This window comes from Mustelus asterias, chromosome 5, assembly GCF_964213995.1.
Source record: "Mustelus asterias chromosome 5, sMusAst1.hap1.1, whole genome shotgun sequence".
NCBI lineage: Eukaryota > Metazoa > Chordata > Chondrichthyes > Carcharhiniformes > Triakidae > Mustelus > Mustelus asterias.
The window spans coordinates 70,847,420-70,868,049 of record NC_135805.1 but is presented as its reverse complement, the minus strand read 5'-3'; the positions used below and the strand labels follow the sequence as shown (position 1 = coordinate 70,868,049).

Here is a 20,630-nt window from a genome sequence, read left to right as displayed (position 1 = left end):
GCAACACACAAAGGTAGCGATCAGGAGTAGGGTGACGTTGGGTACATCTCTCCCTCCTTTCTCGAGAAGTTTGTACATCACGTCCCTATGAACACGGCCCATTTTTGACCTCCAAATGAAAATGGCTCGGGTGAATGCCACAGCGCAGGAGTGAGGTTGGGCCAGACCTGCGCCATGTACAGCAACATCAAGAGTGCCTCACAGTTGATGACCAGGTTTTTACCTGCAATGGAGAGGGAGCATCGCTCCCACAAGCCCAGTTTTTGGTTCTATGTTAAAGATAGATACACACTCATGCAGACTTTCTTTTCAGGAGGTGGCGTTAATTAGTGGTTTGAAATGGAAAGTCTGGCTGATTTTCTTTCTATTTAGCCAGAGGGCCTTAAACTAATTTTTCTGCTCCCACTGAGCCATTGAATGGAGGTGTATTCATTTTATGTCAGCCATGTGTGCTTGATCGATGAAGTATGTGTGCAGTATCTTTACAAATTAAAGATACTCGTGGATCGATCTACTGAGTGTTTGATCTCATCCCACTCAGCCAGTCTATTCGCACCTTAGCATATATTGAACAATTGCCTAATGGAATCGTTATATAAAATAATACAGGAGGGAACAGCACCATCTGTCATACCTTGCAGGAGGTAGGAACCTTTTATGAATCCAATCATGTGGTCAAATTGAAATATCTGCCAGTATTACCACATAATGTTTGTATGGAACAAGCTCAACAATCCCAATCAGTCTCCAAGCCACTTGAATGGCCTATTTTGCTCACAATATCGCTCAAAACCTGCAGGTCATTTGCCGCTTTTGCTTTGTTTCAAGCCTACAGCATGGAGGTAATTTAAAAATAGAAATTACGCTCAGTGAAACATATATTTTAAAATGTAGGCTTGAGAAAGCATGGGGGCGGCAGGGTAGTAGGGGACGTATATAACAGGATTACTTGTCCAAATGTTAGAGTTTCAGGGACAGGATACGATCCCCTGCTGACGGATTTGAAGGTGTGGGGATGGGGAGGACATGTAAATTCCAGCAGGCATTGTGCTCACCACCTGCCTGGTATTGGACAAGGGGAGATGGTGACATAATTGCAATATCACTGAACGAATAATCCAGACACCCAGCTCCGGGAACCTGTGCCATGGCAGCAGGTGGAATTTGAATTTGGTTAATAAATCTGGGATTGAAGCTACTCTCTGTCATGGGAACCATGAAACTATTGTCGATAGTCATAAAAATCCATCTGGTTCACTAACACCCTTTAGGGAAGGAAATCTGCCATCCTTACCTGGTCTGGCGACTCCAGATCCACAGCAATGTGGTCGACCCTAAACCACCACTGAGTTCAGGGGAAATTAGAGATGGGCAACAAATGCTGGCCTCACCAGCGATGCCAACATCCCATGAAAGCATAAAGGAGAAGCACTCCCCCATAAGACCAGCCCCTTTAACCCTCCCACTGGCTTCTTGAACCTGCCTGCCCCACCAAATCCCCTCACCCCTCCTTGCTAGGACCTGTCAACCTGACACTGGTGAGACCCCAGACGCTGTACTTACCTGGGCTCCTTGGCATGGTGGGACTGCCCATCATCGCTTTCGATGGTGTTGCTATGGCTGCCAGCAGTCCAATTGGCCAGCAGCTCTTCAAGATGGGATTTCCTCCCGAGAGGGGCAGAGGTCCCAGCTCCAGCCACTTACCAACGTTTCTGGTGCTAAATGGCTGTGGGGCAACAATCAGAACCAAGGACTGGCCCCCATCATTTTAGTGGGGGAGTGGAGGGCTATAGCGCTGCGTTAAATCCAGCTTCACGGTGTCTAATTTCATTATTCCAATCCTTCTCCAAATCCTTTCAAATTCTTCCTTTATCTTTATTCATTCGTGGGACAAGGGCGTCGCTGGCTGGCCAACATTAATTGCCCATCCTTCGTTACCCTCGAGAAGGTGGTGGTGAGCCGCCTTCTTGAATCGCTGCAGTCCATGTGCTGTGGGTTGACCCACAATACCATCAGGGAAGGAATTGAATCTTCTTATTCGCTTTGGTTTTAAATGATGTTGTTCTTTCTATTGTAATATCCTGCTCACTGCACGTGGCATCCTAATTATCCAAGGATTGTCAATCATGTTTCAGTGATGCCATGATATCACATTAGGCAGGTACAAGACACAGGCTCCAAGAACTACCTCAGCTGCTGCCAGGACTCAACCAGCACCATCAACATTATTGAGCACTATGCTCTACCCAGCTGGGCTGATTGTTATCAGAGCATGGCCAACTTCCTTGAAAATAAATCCTTATGAAAATAATTCCCAAACCATCCGCTATAATATCACCTTTAATACCAGGCTTTTTCATTGTCACAACTATTTTACCTGGCAGCATATCAAAAAAGAACAGGTTACGCACTGACAGTGCTGCGGCCTGGTTACTTGAACCATACACACGTGTGGAAGGACACAGTCACGTGCTACAGGCACCGCTGTGTAAAACATGAAGTAACTTCCTCTCACATTTTTGTGAAGCTAACACCACAGCCAATACGTCTACTTAAAAGTTGTTCTGGCCAGCAAATAAGAATTGTATTCATAAGGGTAGCGTGTTCATTAGAGGGTTGACTACATTCCTTCATCATTCAGTTGAGTTGTCAAGATTGTGGTATGCCCAGGGAATTCCAAATTTAAAAAGTAAACAAGTAGGGACAGATTTTACAAATCGATGCAGTCAGCAAAAAAAACACACAAATGCAGCAAAACACCAGCTTCCCGTGGCCAAAGTCCCCTCCAGGTAGTGTAATGTTTCAAACTCAACACGAAGAAGTACGATAATTAGGAAATCTGCTGCAACAAGGTTTATACAAGGGGTTAGGCTGTTTCAAGGGCTACTTCAGAACTGAAATTAGCACAGCTCCAAATTGCACCCATTACCTATCTTAAAGCCGGACGGCTCGGTGCGTCTTTGTGGCTATTTCAAACAGACAATAAATCGTTACTCTCAGCTGGATAAATACCCAATTCTCAGGATTGAGGATCTTTACGCAAAGCTGGCAGGAGGACTCCTATTCACAAAACTGGACATGAGCCACGCATACCTGCAGCTATGGCTGGACGAAGATTCGCAAAGATTTGCTACAATAAATACGCTGAAAGGCCTCATCCAGTATAAAAGATGACCTTTCAGGGTATAGTCAGCTGATGTCATATTCCAGAGAACCATGGAGAACATCCTACAGGGATTACCACAGGTTGCCATTTACCTGGAAGATGTCCTCGTTATGGGAAAAACAAGGGCAGAACATCTGCAGAACCTGGAGGAAGTCCTTAGGAGATTTGCAGCAACAGGGGTGTGTTTGAAAAGAGAGAAATGCATCACTTTGGGTACAAAGTAGATAAGTCAGGCCTACATCCTCTAGAGGATCAGGTGCAAGCAATATAAGACGTCCTGGCCCCCACCACCATCCAGGAGTTAGGACTGGTGACATACTACAGAAAATTCATACAGAATAGGGCCTCCATTCTGGATCCCCTCCACCAGTTGCTAAAAAAGGGGAAAGCCTGGGAATGGTTGGCCCGCCAAGACCGAGTCTTCAAGAAAATTAAACGGCAACTCTCATTCGAAAATGTATTGGCACATTATGACCCCAAGAGGGAATTGGTGCTCACTTGTGACCCATCCCCATATGGCGTTGGCGCACTCCTGGCACACAGATGACAAAACTGATAGGAACAGCCAATGGCATATGCCTCCAGGACCCTAGCAATAGCAGAACAAAGATGCCCGAATTGAAAAAGGTCTGGCCGTAATCTTCGCAGTTAAAAAATTCCACCAGTACCTATACAGATGGAAATTCACGATCATCACAGATCACAAACTCTTGCTTGCTTACTTGAGGACAAAGCAGTGCTGCCAATAGCTTCAGCCCGGATCCAGCGCTGGGCATTATTACTGGCAGCATACCAATATCGGTTGGAGCACTGGCCAGGACTCGAGTGGCAATGCCGATGCCCTAAGCAGGCTACCAAAACCGGACACCCCACCATTGGTACCCAGAGTAGAGGAGACCGTGATGACATGAAACTTCTTGGATACCCTCCCGGTGGATGCACACAATATACGCTAGTGGACGCAGAAAGACCCTATATTAGCAAAGGTCAAGCACCTGGTGCTAACAGGGGAGTTGGAAAGACCGGTCCAACCACAGTTCCACCCATACTGGAGCAGAAGAGAGCAGATCGCTGTGGAAGACGGGATACTGCTATGTTCAGCACTGGTCATAGTCCCAAACTGGGGATGTTGGGCCAATCTACACCATGGGCACTCCGGAGTGTCAAAAATGAAGATGCTGGCCAAGAGCTATGTCTGGTGGCCAGGTCTGGATGCGGACATAGTGGAATTTATGGGACAGTGCCGGAACTGCCAACAAGGGCAGAAGGCACCACCGGTAGCCCTGCTGCACCCGTGGGAATGGTCAGGTAGACCATGGTCACGACTCCATGTCGATTTTGCAGGTCTGTTTATGGGGTCCATGCTTTTGGTAATAATAGATGCCCATTCCAAATGGTTGGACGTTTACAAACTGAACTCGGCAAACGCAACAGCAACCATTGAGAAACCATGCACCTCGTTTGCAATGCATGGGATCCCAGAGGTGTTAGTTTCCAACAATGGATCCATTTTCATCAGCCCGGAGTTCACAAAATTCATGAAATCGAATGGGATTCAGCACATCAAGACAGCATCTTACCACTCAGCGTCAAATGGGCTAGTGGAGAGAGCAGTCCAGACCTTGGCCAGTGGCATCATTAGAGACTACACTCCCACCCTGGTTATTCAGCGATAGGACCACTCCCACACGCCACTATGGAATCGATCCAGCAGAATTACTGATGGGCAGACGACCCCGCACCAGACTGAGCCTGTTATTTCCAAACCTGGGAGGAAAGTTGGAAAGTCACCAAGAAGCCCAATGCAGGGGCCATGACAACACTCGCCAAGAGAGGCACTTTGATGCCGGTGAGAAAGTCTGGGTAAGAAATTACGTGACTGGACCCACATGGATAACAGGAACAATCGAGTCCAGGATGGGACCGGTATCCTATCGAGTACGCATGGGCGAGGCAGTTGTGAGGAAACACCTGGACCAGATCCGTGCCTCAAACTCTCCATCTGTTCTTGAGCCGAGTCCGCCCTGCCGTCCTAGAGATGAGCAGAGTCCCCCTCGAAGGGCCAGTACCGTCGATCCAGCACCCCAAGTGGGGACCTCAGAGTCCGAGATGGACACAGGGGACGAAGCTGCAGCGGTTCCCCTACCACCAGAAATGGAAGAAGAACCAGCCCTCTGGCGTTCACTGTGGAAGAGATGGGTGCCCGACGATTACACCCCACCAACATCAGAGGCCGAGTTGGAGGATCCAGACCCGGCGCTCAAGCGGAGGAAAAAGACCCCCAAGGAAAGCAAACAGAGGATTCCTCAAATTCCCAGTAGAAATGGCAGAGGTGCTTAATGAGTATTTTGCCTCGGTTTTCACAGAGGAGAAGGACCTGGGTGGATGTACTGTGGGCTTGCGGTGGACTGAAAAGATTGAGTATGTGGACTTTAACAAAGAGGTTGTGCTGGAATCTTTGAATGGCATCAAGATAGATAAGTCGCCAGGTCCGGATGGGATGTACCCCAGGTTACTGTGGGAGGCGAGGGAAGAGATTGCAGAGCCTCTGGCGATGATCTTTGCGTCGTCAATGGAGACGGGAGAGGTGCCAGAGGATTGGAGGATCGCGGATATGGTTCCTATTTTCAAGAAGGGGAATAGGGATAGCCCAGGAAATTACCAACCGGTGAGTCTAACCTCAGTGGTTGGTAAGCTGATGGAGAAGATCCTGAGGGACAGGATTTATGAGCATTTAGAGAGGTTTAGTATGCTCAAGAATACTCAGCATGGCTTTGTCAAAGGCAGATCGTGCCTTACGAGCCTGCTGGAGTTCTTCGAAAATGTGACTAAACACATTGACGAAGGGAAAGTGGTAGATGTGGGTTTATATGGATTTTAGCAAGGCGTTCAATAAGTTCCCCCATGCAAGGCTTCTAGAAAAAGTGAGAGGGCATGGGGTCCAAGGGGCTGCTGCCCTGTGGATCCAGAACTGGCTTGCCCAAAGGAGGCAGAGAGTGGGTATAGATGGGTCTTTTTCGAAATGGAGGTCGGTCACCAGTGGTGTGCCCCAGGGATCTGTTCTGGGACCCTTGCTGTTTGTCATTTTCATAAATGACCTGGATGAGGAAGTGGAGGGATGGTTGGTAAGTTTGCCCACGACACGAAGGTTGGTGGGGTTGTGGATAGTCTGGAGGGATGTCAGAAGTTACAGAGGGATATAGATAGGATGCAAGACTGGGCGGAGAAGTGGCAGATGGACTTCAACCCAGATAAATGCGTAGTGGTCCATTTTGGCTGGTCAAATGGGATGAAGGAGTACAATATAAAGGGAAAGGCTCTTCGTACTGTAGAGGATCAGAAGGACCTTGGCGTCCGGGTCCATAGGACTCTGAAATCGGCCCCGCAGGTGGAGGAGGTGGTTAAGAAGGTGTATGGTGTGCTGGCCTTTATCAATTGAGGGATTGAGTTTAGGAGTCCGGGGATAATGATGCAGCTATATAAGACCCTCGTCAGACCCCACTTGGAGTACTGTGCTCAGTTCTGGTCACCTCATTACAGGAAGATGTGGAAAAGATTGAAAGGGTGCAGAGGAGATTTACAAGGATGTTGCCTGGATTGAGTGGCATGCCTTATGAGGATAGGCTGAGGGAGCTCGGTCTTTTCTCCTTGGAGAGACGAAGGATGAGAGGAGACCTAATAGAGGTATATAAGATGTTGAGAGGCATAGATCGGGTGGACTCTCAGAGGCTTTTTCCCAGGGTGGAAATGGCTGCTACGAGAGGACACAGGTTTAAGGTGCTGGGGGTAGGTACAGGGGAAATTTTTCACACAGAGGGTGGTGGGCGAGTGGAATCGGCTGCTGTCAGTGGTGGTGGAGGCAAACTCAATAGGGTCTTTTAAGAGACTCCTGGATGAGTACATGCGACTTAATAGGATGGAGGGTTATAGGTAGGCCTAAAAGGTAGGGATATGTTCGGCACAACTTGTGGGGCCGAAGGGCCTGTTTTGTGCTGTAGTTTTTCTATGTTTCTAAACTTGGGGGGAGGGGGAGGGGCAGGGGGAGGGCGGGAAGGAGTGTGATGACTTCAGTCAGGCTAATGAGGTTGGCCTGCGAGGGTACAAACTTCCTGATGAGTCCTAATTGACGGTCCAATCAGGGAACCTCATGTTCCCTGTTTAAAGCAGCTATGTCAATCTCTCTGCCTGCTAAAGCAGGAAGCAACTGAGAGTGAGAGTTCTGTTGTGTAGTATTCTCTCGTAAATAAAGAAACCTTAGTGACGGGACATTCAGCTCCATGGAGTTATTACAATCACACTACTCCTTGTAGATTTTTGTAATTTGAAACAACTTGGAAAACACCAAAAAATTGTAGAATCATTCCAAAAGCAAGAAGAAATCAACCATTAGCAAATGATGGCTTTGAATAGTTCTGATGGGTGGGTCCTTCATGCTGCTTAACAGGTTCAGTCATGCAAGATTGAAGTCAGTTGGAGCTTAAGCTCTAAGATGGCAATGCTGACATCAAATCGGCAATGCATACTGCCTGACTTCAGGCAAGATTATTCAGCTCCACACATCCCTGCTGAAAGTCAATAGACTTAGGGCCGTGCCCCTGAATCCCCCGTGATGGATCCCACTCTGACGGGGGACAGGAAATCCTGGCCTTTGGCGCCTGCCTGTTCTGCTCACTTCCAGTGGACGTTAGCTGTGCACATGCTATGCCTTCAGCAAGTCACATCCAGTGAAATTCATACCACAATTATTGGTGCACAGAGGATGCAATTTTGATCTTTGATCATAACTGATAGTGCACAAATGATGAACACAACCGAGTCCAATTTCCTGCCCAACCGGTCTAATTGAAAATTCTTTGAAAATTAACTTTGCTCAAATGTTAAGTTTATTCAAAACTTGTCTTACCTTGTATTTAAACAAATGTTGGTGTAGTATTATCATAGAATCCTTACAGAAGGAGGCCATTCGGCCCATCAAGCCTACACCGACAATTCCACCCAATCCCAATTCCCTAAACTCCACCCATTTACACCGCTAATCCCCTTATGGGTAACATTTCTAATCGCGCACATCATATGCTCCATTATTCTACTTCGTTCTGGTTCCATTAATACTGTCAGTTTTTTTCCAAATTAAACATGGCTTAACCCCAGTGTCATCCTGCACACAAGTAAAATTGAACCTGACAAAATTTTTAAAATGGAATATTATTCTGCTTGATAAATTTGATTCCCTTTCATCTTAATTCTTAATGAAAAACAGTCACTCGTTTCTCAAGTTTTCCCAATATCCTGGGCCTCTGATCATTTTTTCTAGTTGCAGCATTTTTACATGCTGTGGCCAAGTCCAATTCTTCTGTACTCTTTCCAACTGGGAATGTCTTTCGTGTGAATGAGAATTGGATGGGTAGAGATCGGAGCTTTGGTTATGATCATCTTTCCATAAGATATGGACAATGATCATCTTCCTGGGTTTCTTCGAATGCAAATTTATTTTCACTGGTGAAGCAACATATATTCGTTCTAAAATGATTACCACGGTGACAGATGAATAGGTGGGATTCTTCTGCATTCATCTCTGTTAATGATGTGCAGGCAACTCTCCAAACAGCTGCATAGCACCTGGCGGCCAGATTCTCTGGAAGTCACTTTGTACTATGAATTACCCATCATGGTGCCATCAGGTGTGATGCAAAAGGACAGTTCAAGTTTACAAGGATGATGTTGAGGGTTTCATGTTTTGGAGTCCTTTTCAGATGGCAGTACACTAGGACACTCACAAAAAACTATTCAACCCTGCGTAAATCGACTTTTTTGTGAAGCTAACCTAATACATCCCCCGAAATCTACAATGATATGAGCAGTTATTTTCTTCTTCCTTGCATTATCTTATTTTTCCATCAGTTCTGACCAAGGATTACAATCGAAATGTTAACTTTCTCACTCATCGGCTGATCAACTGATGTGGCATTTCAAGCATTATTTCTTTCAATGTCAGGATTTGTGGTCATTCCCTTTATTGACAGAGCCTAGTTATTCTGTTTAACAATAAAAGCTAACAACAACAACTTATATTGATACAGTACCTTTCACTGAATGAAACATCCCAAGGCATTGCAAAACCAAGTATGACGGTGAGCCACATAAGGAGATAATAGATCAGATGGCCAAAAGCTTGGTCAAAGAGGTAGACTTTATGAATTGAGTACTCGGTGACAGAAGAGGGTTCATGGGTGGAGGCAGGTCTATCCCAGCAGAGTAATATACAGCGCATGGGGAGCCGCATAGCACTATGGCTGAAAGGCTTTGTTGCACTCAGCTCAAAGTCTCTGGCAAACTGAGGACTACCTTGTGTATAAAATGATGAAGGGGATAGATAGAGTGAACGTTCAAAGACTATTTCCTCGGGTGGATGGAGCTATTACAAGGGGGCATAACTATAGGGTTCGTGGTGGGAGATACAGGACGGATATCAGAGGTAGGTTCTTTACGCAGAGAGTGGTTGGGGTGTGGAATGGACTGCCTGCAGTGATAGTGGAGTCAGACACTTTAGAAACATTTAAGCGGTTATTGGATAGGCACATGGAGCACACCAGGATGATAGGGAGTGGGATAGCTTGATCTTGGTTTCAGATAAAGCTCGGCACAACATCGTGGGCCGAAGGGCCTGTTCTGTGCTGTACTGTTCTATGTTCTATGTTGTGCATGCGCCTCCTCAGCAATCTGGTTTTAACACTGACGTAATTTTCCCGCTGGCACGATGTAAGATTGAAAGGCCTGACAGCTGATTTAAAGACCATTCATGAGATGCAAATGACATTTGTACCACTTGCCAGCAGGAAAAGCGACCCACCATTTACCCATCTTTGAGAGAATAGTGATCTGATTTTCCAGCAATGGATTTCCGCCTTTTAACCTCTTGCCAGATTCTCCGTGCCCACCCACCAGCCACTAAACCCACTGGGGTGGATTAATTAAGACATGGACGGGATTCCAGTCTGAGGCCCTTTCTGCCCCACCATAAAATCATCTCCAGGCTGAGCAGGGGGGATTCCATGGGAGAATGTGCAATTTAATGCCAATCCTCGCACAGAGGATGAATTGGTTAAAGTTAGAATTTATTTATTTAATCACAAGTAAGGCTTACATTAACACTGCAATGAAGTTACTGTGAAAATCTCCTTGTCGCCACACTCCGGCGCCTGTTCAGGTCAATGCACCTAACCAGCATGTCTTTCAGATTGTGGTAGGAAAACGGAGCACCCGGAAGAAACCCACGCAGAATGTGCAAACTCCACACAGACAGTGACCCAAGCCGGGATTCAATCCTGGGTCCCTGGCGCCGTGAGGCAGCAGTGTTAACCACTGTGCCCTCGGAGGGTGAGGGGGGGGCAGTGGGGAGAGGTTGTCAGTAAATTCTCAGAGGGCTTGGCACGGTAGATGCGAATACGTTGCTGATTAGCTGGAGATCCTTGAACAGGGGCCATGGTCTCAGGCTGGGGGGAAATCATTCAGGACTAAATAAGGATGTTTTTCTCAGAGTTGAGATTCTTTAAAATTGAAGAGGGCTGTGGATCATTGAGTATATCCCCTTCCTCCTCATTGTTCAAGGGCTCCAACTACTGCTTCGGGTTAAGCAGCGTTTCACTTGTACTTCATTCAATTTGGTCTTTTGTTCTCACTGCTCCCAATGCGGTTTTCTCTCCACTGAGGAGACGAAACACAGACTGGGGGACCACTTTGCGAAACACCTTTACTCAGTCTGCCAACCTTCCTGTTGCATGCCATTTTAACTCAGCATCTTGCTCTCACACCCACATGTCCAGCCTTGACCTGCTGCAATGCTCCAGTGAATCCTGGAGCAGCAACTCATCCTCCGGTTAGGTACATTGCAGCCCTCGGGATTCAATATTGAGTGTGGCAGTTTTAGGTTGTGACCACTCTCTGACATCTTTAACCCTTTTTAAACGAAAATACCCCACACATGTATTGCATCAGTGAGCACCTTGACCCCCCCTTGCATCAGGTCATCTGTCTTTTGTTCTTAAGGTTGCAGTTTCCACAGCTCTAACACATTCTCCCTCCGTTCAGTTTTGATGAAGAGTCAGAGGACTCGAAACATTAACTCTGTTTCTCTGCTAACAGGTGCTGGCAGACCTGCTGAGTTTTTTCAGCATTCAGATTCAGATTCCAGCATCCACAGTATTTTGCTTATTTTAACGTTTTAATAATAAGAACATAAAAACTAGGAGCAGGAATAGGCCATCTGGACCCTTGAGCCTGCTCCGCCATTCAATAAGATCATGGCTGATCTTTTCATGGACTCAGCGCCACTTACCCACCCGCTCACTATAGCCCTTAATTCCTTTACTGTTCAAAAATTTATCTATCCTTGCCTTAAAGGCATTCAACGAGGTAGCCTCAACTGCTTCACCGGGCAGGGAATTCCACAGATTCACAACCCTCTGTGTGAAGAAGTTCCTCCTCAACTCAGTCCTAAATCCGCTCCCCCTTATTTTGAGGTCATGCTCCCTAGTTCTGGTTTCACCTGCCAGTGGAAACAACTTCCCTGCTTCCATCTTATCTATTCCCTTCATAATCTTACATGTTTCTATCAGATCTCCCCTCATTCTTCTGAATTCCAGTGAGTATAGTCCCAGTCTACTCAGTCTCTCCTCATAAGCCAACCCTCTCAACTCCAGAATCAACCTAGTGAATCTCCTCTGCACCCCCTCCAGTGCCAGTATATCCTTTCTCTAGTAAGGAGACCAAAACGGTACACAGTACTCCAGGTGTGGCCTCACCAGCACCGATACAGCTGCTAAATAACCGCGCTGTTTTTAAACTCCATCCCTCTAGCAATGAAGGACAACATTCCATTTGCCTTTTTAATTACCTGCTGCACCTGCAAGCCAACCTTTTGTGATTAAAACTTGAAATTTTGTTGTGCAATCTGGTTGGTCACTGGAATGCAAATATCTTTTTAAAAGGTATCAGTCTCTACTCATATTTGTTATGTTCTCCCATCCATTGACTCTGTCTACACTTCCTGCTGCCTCAAAAAAGCAGCCAGCATAATCAAGGACCTCACGCACCCCAGACACACACTCTTCCACCTTCTTCAGTCGGGAAAAAGATACAAATGTCTGAGAACACATACTAACCGACTCAAGATCAGCTTCCCTGTTGCCATCAGACTTTTGAATGGGCCTACCTTACATTAAGTTGATCCTTCTGGACACCCTAGCTATGACTGTATCACTACATTCTGCACTGTTTTCTTTCCTTCGCCCCTATGTACTCTATGAACGGTATTGCTTTGTAGAGCACGCAAGAAACAACACTTTTCACTGTACCCCAATATATGTGACAATAATAAATCAGATCAAAAAAGTAGCCAACTCTCCAGCTGATGATGCACAAGGTAATTTTTTTATACCCCACAAACAGCTTCTAATTCAGTTGGTGGGACAGATTGTAACTGCAATGTTTAAGTGGTGGGGCCAGGAAGTTGGTGGGCTGGCTATCCTGTTTGAGCAGCATTCAGCAGGCTCATTGAAATGGAATGGACGAGCTGCCAACGCAAACGGGATGGTCGGAAGGTAGCAGGCTGGTGACAAAGCAGGTCCTGAGTGGGCAGGGGTGCAGTCGCTGAGAGGGACAGCCCAGAGTCTAATCGGATTAAAATTGACCACAGTGACTCTATTATAGTAATCACATCTAAAAAAGTGTTTGTCAAACTTTTCCCTTGTTTAGGAAAGGAAAGAAAAAGAGCCGACATAGCATTTCTGTCACAGCAGGAGTTATAACTTGTATAGGTGGTCTTCCTCATCCATATCTATTTTTGTCATGTTGGAAAGGCGGCCTGAAGACTCTCACAGAATAAGTATTCTGAATGTGTCAAGTACGCTTGCAGATCCTGATTGAAAAATTCTCCCAGTTTAACAGATGGCTTGATTATTTATTCTTCTCATTAATAGTAAATGTAATGTCCATAGCAACAAGCAGGCATTCTTTATAAAGGATATAATCATAGCTTTGGTGCCTGGATGACAGCTTGTGAAGCTGTGAGACAAACCAGTTAACAGTTTTGAATACCTGAGCTGGCTTTCACTTGATATTTTTGTTTTAATTTACTCTCAGATGAACAGTGGAAGAAACTAAGTAAAGGCACCATAGTCCCCCAGATGGCCAACAGCTGACGGATGTTGATTTAACCTGAGGATCATCACACCTCAGGCGAGGGGTAAGGTTGAGAAGGCGGGGCCTTCATGAATAATCTCATCCGCTACGAGAATCGAACCCCCGTGTTGTTAGCATCACTCTGCATTACGAACCAGCCATCTAGCCAACTGTGCTAAACCAACCCCCCAATAGTGGAAGAGCAGGGGCAGTGAATGCATGGCAACCCAATCACCTGCAAACTCCACTCCAAGCCACACACCATCCTGACTTGGAACTATACTAGCATTCCATCACTTTCACTGGATCAAAATCTGAGAGCTCCCCTCCTAGCAGCTCTATGGGAGTGCTTACACCACAAGAACTGCAGTGGTTCAAGGCAGCAGCTCACCACCACCAAGTGCAGTTAGGGATGGGCACTAAATGCTGGTCTAGCTAGTGATGCCCATATCCCATGAATGAATTTTAAAAATTAAATTATATTGAAATGCGTGCTTATCTCCTTCCAGTAGATTAGTGACAAGTAAAATTGTTGGTTGTAATCTGCCGATAGAGTCATTAAAATCTCCAGCCACAGCCGCCTCCTCATTAACAGTGTCCAGAACATCACCAATCTCTTTTCGTACTAGGCCAAATCAAATTTATGCTGTGTTTATCTACTTAATTAAAATAATTTGTCTGAACTATACAGGAGACACTAAATTATTGATGTACATAGCTGTTTTTAACGTCGAGGTTCCTTTATCGAATGTTTCATCTGTAATAGCCGATTATGGTGATTTTTATGATATAATTTAAAATGGCAATGGTCATTGGAGGAACAAGGATTAATCTCTCAATCATTGAGATGACAATCCTAATCTCTATTGCTTTAGGGAGCCACCAGAGGAAATATCATTGCCCCCACTCCAGTGAGCAACTGCCAACAGCCACCACTCTCTTTGTGCCAACAGCAACATTCCCCATGGCCTATAATTGGGCAACTCCAGGGCACCCAATCTCCACCTTGCAGACATCACCCTGCAGTTAATGTGACCTAGACCCTGAACAAACTGCAGAGCTGGCCGCACCCCACGCCACCCAGCGCAGAGCTGGCCGCACCCCACGCCACCAGCGCAGAGCGGTCCGCACGACACCTCCTCCAACTCCCAGCGCAGAGGGATCCGTACTACACACACCCAAAAAATGAAATGACAAAAGCAGAATAATATGTTGTCATACTGAAATATTTTCTATATTGTGTTAGTAACAGGGGAAAGGAGTGAACATTTTGGTGGAGATTTTCTAATTTAAGGCCATTGAATATTTTTTATTGTGTATGAGATTTTCATAGAAGTAAGCAGCAGTGAGAAAGTAAAAAGGGCAATTTCTGGTTAATGCTTAAATATACAGGGGGAAATTTAGATGTCAGATGCACAATATAAAATTAAACGCACCATATACACCTCAGATAGAAAGACCCTGTACAATGGGGATGACAGCTCAATCTTGCCGTTTTACAGCATCTCCCAACATTACAATTACTCCCATTTTCTTTAACAGAGTTTTAAATTTTGAACTCTGAAACCCAGCAGGGTTTTAATAGGGAAGTCAAGAGCAAAACCACTGAAACTGGGCTGACCTGCCACGCCTCTTATTAGTCAGCTGTAGGAGCAGCACTGAATGAAAATGAAAAACAAGATTCCTTTCTTCATGTGGAGAAGTGGATATAGGATGTGGGATTTATTTATTAGTGTCACAAGGAAGCCGACATTAACATTGCAATGAAGTTACTGTGAAAATCCCCTAGTCGCCATACTCCGGCACCTATTTGGGTATACTGTGGGAGAATTTAGCATGGCCAATGCACCTATCCAGCACGTCTTTCAGACTGTGGGAGAACACCGGAGCACCCGGAGGAAACTCACGCAGTCACGGGGAGAACGTGCAGACTCCACATAAACAGTGACCCAGGCCGGAATCGAACCCAGGTCTCTAGTCTATGAGGCAGCAGTGCAAACCACTGTGCCGCTTTCATAGGGAAAAGAGGGGGAAAAAAAAATCACCAAATAAATCAGAGATATATTTATTGCACTAACTCAGTCTCAATAATAGTTAATAACAATTTGGATTTATGGGTATCAAAACTGCCTCACAAAAATAAAATTTCTATGCAGAAATCTTATCTACACTAAATCAAGAATTCTACAGATCTTTATGGGATTAATAATATATTTGATCAGCCTAAGCACACTTCAGTTTATAGACTGAACATCCAAATGAACTGAAATAAAAAAGTCAATTACAATAAATTTTGATTGAGCAACTGCACCATAACATACAGTTAACAGAAATAATTGATTTAATGTTTCAGATCTAGTCAATGCAATGAATACAAGAGCACAGGATATCAGTGGGACATATGCTACTGCATTATTTTGCAACTATACTGCACTATAACAAAACACAGTGGGCGGGATGCTCCAGTATTTGGCTGAACGCCAAATTTTCCATTCTCACTTTCAGCGGTGGTGGGGTGTTAATCGCTGGAGAATTCTTAGCTGTGTCTATCAGATAACATTGCTGCATTAAGCAAAAACATTCAGGTACAGAGGTAAAGAGCAAAGTATAACAAAATGAAAATATTTATCTAACAGCACACATATACTAAAGGCCATTCACTAAAAAAAACACTGGGCAGAATTTTCCCCGTCATTTCGGATGAGAAAACTGGTGCCGGCATGAATTGGATCGCGATTTTCTTATACTTAGTCACTTTTTGGAAGGGGGCGAGTTTTATACCAATTCGGTGAGGGGTGAGGCTTAAACATGCTTCAGAGAATTCAGGCCCACCTGATCTCAAAGTGAAACGGAAGAACCCCTCCCTCCTCCTAAGAAAATTGGGACCCCTCCCCCCTCATTGATGGCATGTTTCTTCCCCCCAAAACATAGATTGCTGGAATCGGGTCCCCCGACAAGCCCCAACACCTTCAGCCTCCCACTCCTTTGGTGCTGCCAGGATGTCAGGGGAGGGCCAGGTTGGCGGTGCCAGGAGCAGTGCTAGGTTAGCACAGCCAGGGGCAGTGCCAGGGTGCCGGGAAGAGTGGCCAGCCTTTCCCTGAGCACCCATGACCAGGCTTCAATGGCCTCCGAGTCCCCCGGCATGGTCATCATGACTGGTCTCTGCTTGTGGAGACCACTCATGATTCACACTGATTTCCTGCTGAGCCAGAGGGTCGGAGAACCTCAGGAGGAGAGAGGATTCAGCTCAAAACGGTCAAAGCATTTTGAATTGAGTATTTAAATATACAGATCTGGTTTCTGACCTCACTGGGTGTGAACTGGATTACATCGGGGCCAGGGAATCCCAAAGGGGTTCACGTCGGTGCTAAGCTTACAAGGCCCTGCCCCCACGATTCTCCAACCCCATGCAGACACAGCATGATCTGTGCACAAAGGCGCAGGCTGGAAAATCACCCCTAAGAGTTGCAGATCGAGAGACCAGAATTTTGGGCCGTCCTCACTGCAAGTAAGGATGGAGAATTTAACACTCAGTCAAATCGTCGTTCATTGCAACTCATCCGGAGAATCTCACCGGTGTGAATGACCAGAAAATTCTGGCCAGAATGTCTTCTCAGGACACACCAAAGTACTTTGGAAATTAGTCACTACTGTAATGTACAGAAAGCACAGCAGTCAACTTGCACACAAAAAGGTCCAACAAACAGCATCGAAATAATGGCCAGGTAATTTGTTAAGTTTTGTTAGTTCAGGGGATATTCACTGGAAGAACTCTTCCGCTCCCCTTGGAAGAGCGCTCTGGGACCTTTGCTGTAGATCTGAGAGGGTTGATGGAACCTCCATTTGAAGCCTTACCCAAGGGATGAAGGAATAGAAGAAAAGGCCAAGTACTGAATGAGGGAAACAGTGGTCATGTAGAGGGCAAAGAAATTTCTTACCTGATGCGGTTTTCTTCAAGCTTTCGAAGAGCAGTGTCTCTTTGAAGGACTTCCTGAAGAGCGAACTGTTCTTCCTCAGACAAAAAGCTCAGGTCCATCATTTTAGTCAGATCCTTCTCAGTCTTCATTTTCAAGTAACTCCGCTATCCTCAGTGAAATTTGAGTGAACTGAAAGCAGCCAGCCAGGGAAAGTTGGCAACTCAAAAGCTGCAGTGCTTCAATCCTTCTTCTTTAAGCTATTACACCGTGTACTTGTTCAAAACTTTTTGTTTTCCTCTTAAAATTGTTTCGGGATAACAAGAGGTGAAGCCAGCTGCCTGTGTTCTTTCAGCCTCATTAAATAAATGCGATTACATTCACAGGGTTCGTGTCAAACTTTCTGGTTTCTTCAGGAAGGTTCTGCAATCCCACGACAGGTACAGGTTAAAGTCTGTGAAGGAATAAAATGCAGCAAACAATGAGGCTCTTTCTGTATCATGTATTTTCTGTATGCAAATTAATTAATCTCAGGAATGTTTGTCTAAGTTGTCATACAGGTTTAGAGTTCAGTGCTTGTGATAATTTTTGTTGTTTGAAAGGAATCATAGCCTACTCCTGCTGCTAAACCCTATTCAATTTATGACTAAGAGAACAGACAATACACTGAGCTGGTAAAATCTGGTACACTCAAAAAAAACCTGTTGAAATAGATCACCTCTTAAAAATGAAATGAGCAAAGATTTGGAACACTCTAATGAACAGAAATTAACTATTGACAAAGATTAGGCACACATATAAAGGTTTACACATTTTTAAAATATTGACTTTAATTGTGTATGCTGTTATGTTTTTACCAGAAATTGTGGGACCCATCTAAAGTCAAAAATGGGTCGACAAACTGCTGGGCATAAATATACTTATGGATTCAGTTCCAGAGGCAAGCTGGAACAGATAGATCCAGGGATCAAACTAAATTCTCCTTTAATCACAATAATTCAGGTGATCTACGGTGTCAGTTAAACGTTTCAATGCCAGTCACTTGTCCAAGCCATCCCAGCTTCGTCACACACCTCAAGGTACACCCAGGAGGGGTGGCCCCAAAGGGCCCACAATTGTCATGGTTAGCAAGAAAGAGCTCCTCCAACACCACAAATTCTACATCATTGGAAGTTTGTATCTTATTTTGAGCTATCTCCAAATAATTTACCAATCCTGATCTAAGTCAAAGAGCTTTATTTCAATATTGAAATAGGGTGCATGTTCATTTCAGGCAGTACACCAAGGTTACCTGAAATAGGATCCAAATATAAGGACCCAAATGAATCATCACCCAATTTTAAGCTCATTAAATGGACACAACAATGTTAAATTTGTTGCCTGATCCACTGAAAGCATAAATCCTGTGTTCAGATTCATAAGAATTAATGATCAAAAAGCAAAGGATATGCTATTTAGCTTGAATACCATGAAACTGCTTAGTTTCAGTTAATAGATCTTCTGTATCTTTCCATGCCTGACTTGCTACAAATGAATATCTGCAGAGTTTTTGTCTGTCCCACCCAACATTCCCTCAATTTAATTCAATTGAACAAAGAGGCTTTTAAATTGGCCATAGTGACACCATAAAATTGTATACACCTGCCAGCTCTCTCTTGCAGGCAAAAATTCGAACAATGATAGCAATTGAGTCATAAATGTTGCAGAACTGGTTTTCCTTTATACCAGTTGACCTTTGTGTAAAAAGCATACATTTTGTAAGCTGAAAGTCACTTTGCTGCATAGCAGTGAACAAAATTCATCTGACTGAGATTTTCTCTATATATATGTTGGGCTGACAGTTTTGAGATGAGCAAAGAATTGAGTTGCTTTTTATTATTCATAGGCAAACCTTTAATTGTACTCATTATATGAGTTAACATTAAACCTGTCGCCTTGAGTTTCATGTCAGTGCTAACAAATGTAGAGTTAATAGGCACTGAAGTGTAGGAATGGGTGTCACAGAGGTTTACAGCATGGAAACAGGCCCTTCAGCCCAACTTGTCCATGCCACCCTTATTTTTTTTTAAAAACCCCTAAACTAATCCCAATTGCCCGCATTTGGCCCATATCCCTCTATACCCATCGTTCCCATGTAACTATCTAAACGCTTTTTAAAAGATAAAATTGTACCCGCCTCTACTACTACCTCTGGCAGCTTGTTCCAGACACTCACCACCCTCTGTGTGAAAAAATTTCCCCTCTGGACACTTTTGTATCTTTCCCCTCTCACCTTAAACCTATGCCCTCTAGTTTTAGACTCCCCTACCTTTGGGAAAAGATATTGACTATCTACCTTGTCTTTGCCCCTCATTATTTTATAGACCTCTATAAGGTCACCCCTCAGCCTCATACGCTCCAGAGAAAAAAGTCCCAGTCTATTCAGCCTCTCCTTACAACTCAATTCATCAAGTCCCGGTAGCATCCTAGTAAATCTTTTCTGCACTCTTTCTAGTTTAATAATATCCTTTCTATAATAGGGTGACCAGAATTGCACACAGTATTCCAAGTGTGGCCTTACCAATGTCTTGTACAACTTCAACAAGACGTCCCAACTCCTGTATTCCATGTTCTGACTGATGAAACCAAGCATGCCGAATGCCTTCTTCACCCCACTCTGTCGACCTGTGACTCCCCTTTCAAGGAGCTATGAACATGTACCCCTAGATCTCTTTGTTCTGTAACTCTCCCCAACGCCCTACCATTGACTGAGTAAGTCCTGTCCTGGTTCAATCTACCAAAATGCATTACCTCGCATTTGTCTAAATTAAACTCCATCTGCCATTCGTCAGCCCACTGGCCCAATTGATCAAGATCCTGCTGCAATTGGAGATAACCTTCCTCACTGTCCACCATGCCACCAATCTTGGTGTCATCTGCAAATTTACTAACCATGCTCCCTATATTCTCATCCAAATCATTAATATAAATGACAAATAACAGTGGGCCCAGCACTGATCCTTGAGGCACACCGCTGGTCACAGGCCTCCAGTTTGAAAAACAACTCTCTACAACCACCTGGCTTCTGTCAAGAAGCCAATTTTGTATCCATTTAGATACCTCATCCTGGATCCCGTGAGATTTAACTTTATGCAACAACCTACCACGCGGAACCTTGTCAAAGGCCTTTGCTAAAGTCCATGTAGACAACATCAACTGCACTGCCCTCATCTACCTTCTTGGTTACCCCTTCAAAAAACTCAATTAAATTTGAGAGACATGATTTTCCACTCACAAAGCCATGCTGACTGTCCCTAATCAGTCCTTGCATCTCTAAATGCCTGTAGATCCTGTCTCTCAAAATACCTTCCAACAATTTACCCACCACAGAT

The 20,630-nt window shown here is 44.8% G+C and overlaps 1 protein-coding gene across 1 annotated transcript in view; it reads right to left on the bottom strand.

Moving 5' to 3' along the window:
* Positions 1-17,637, bottom strand: part of LOC144493600 (synaptotagmin-like protein 2) — a 201,652-nt gene extending 184,015 nt beyond the window's left edge. The window contains exon 1 of the mRNA XM_078212746.1: positions 17,284-17,637. Within this exon, the coding sequence (XP_078068872.1) occupies positions 17,284-17,411 (128 nt within the window). The 5' untranslated portion in view covers positions 17,412-17,637. The remainder of the gene's footprint in view (positions 1-17,283) is intronic.
* Positions 17,638-20,630: the final 2,993 nt, after the last annotated feature.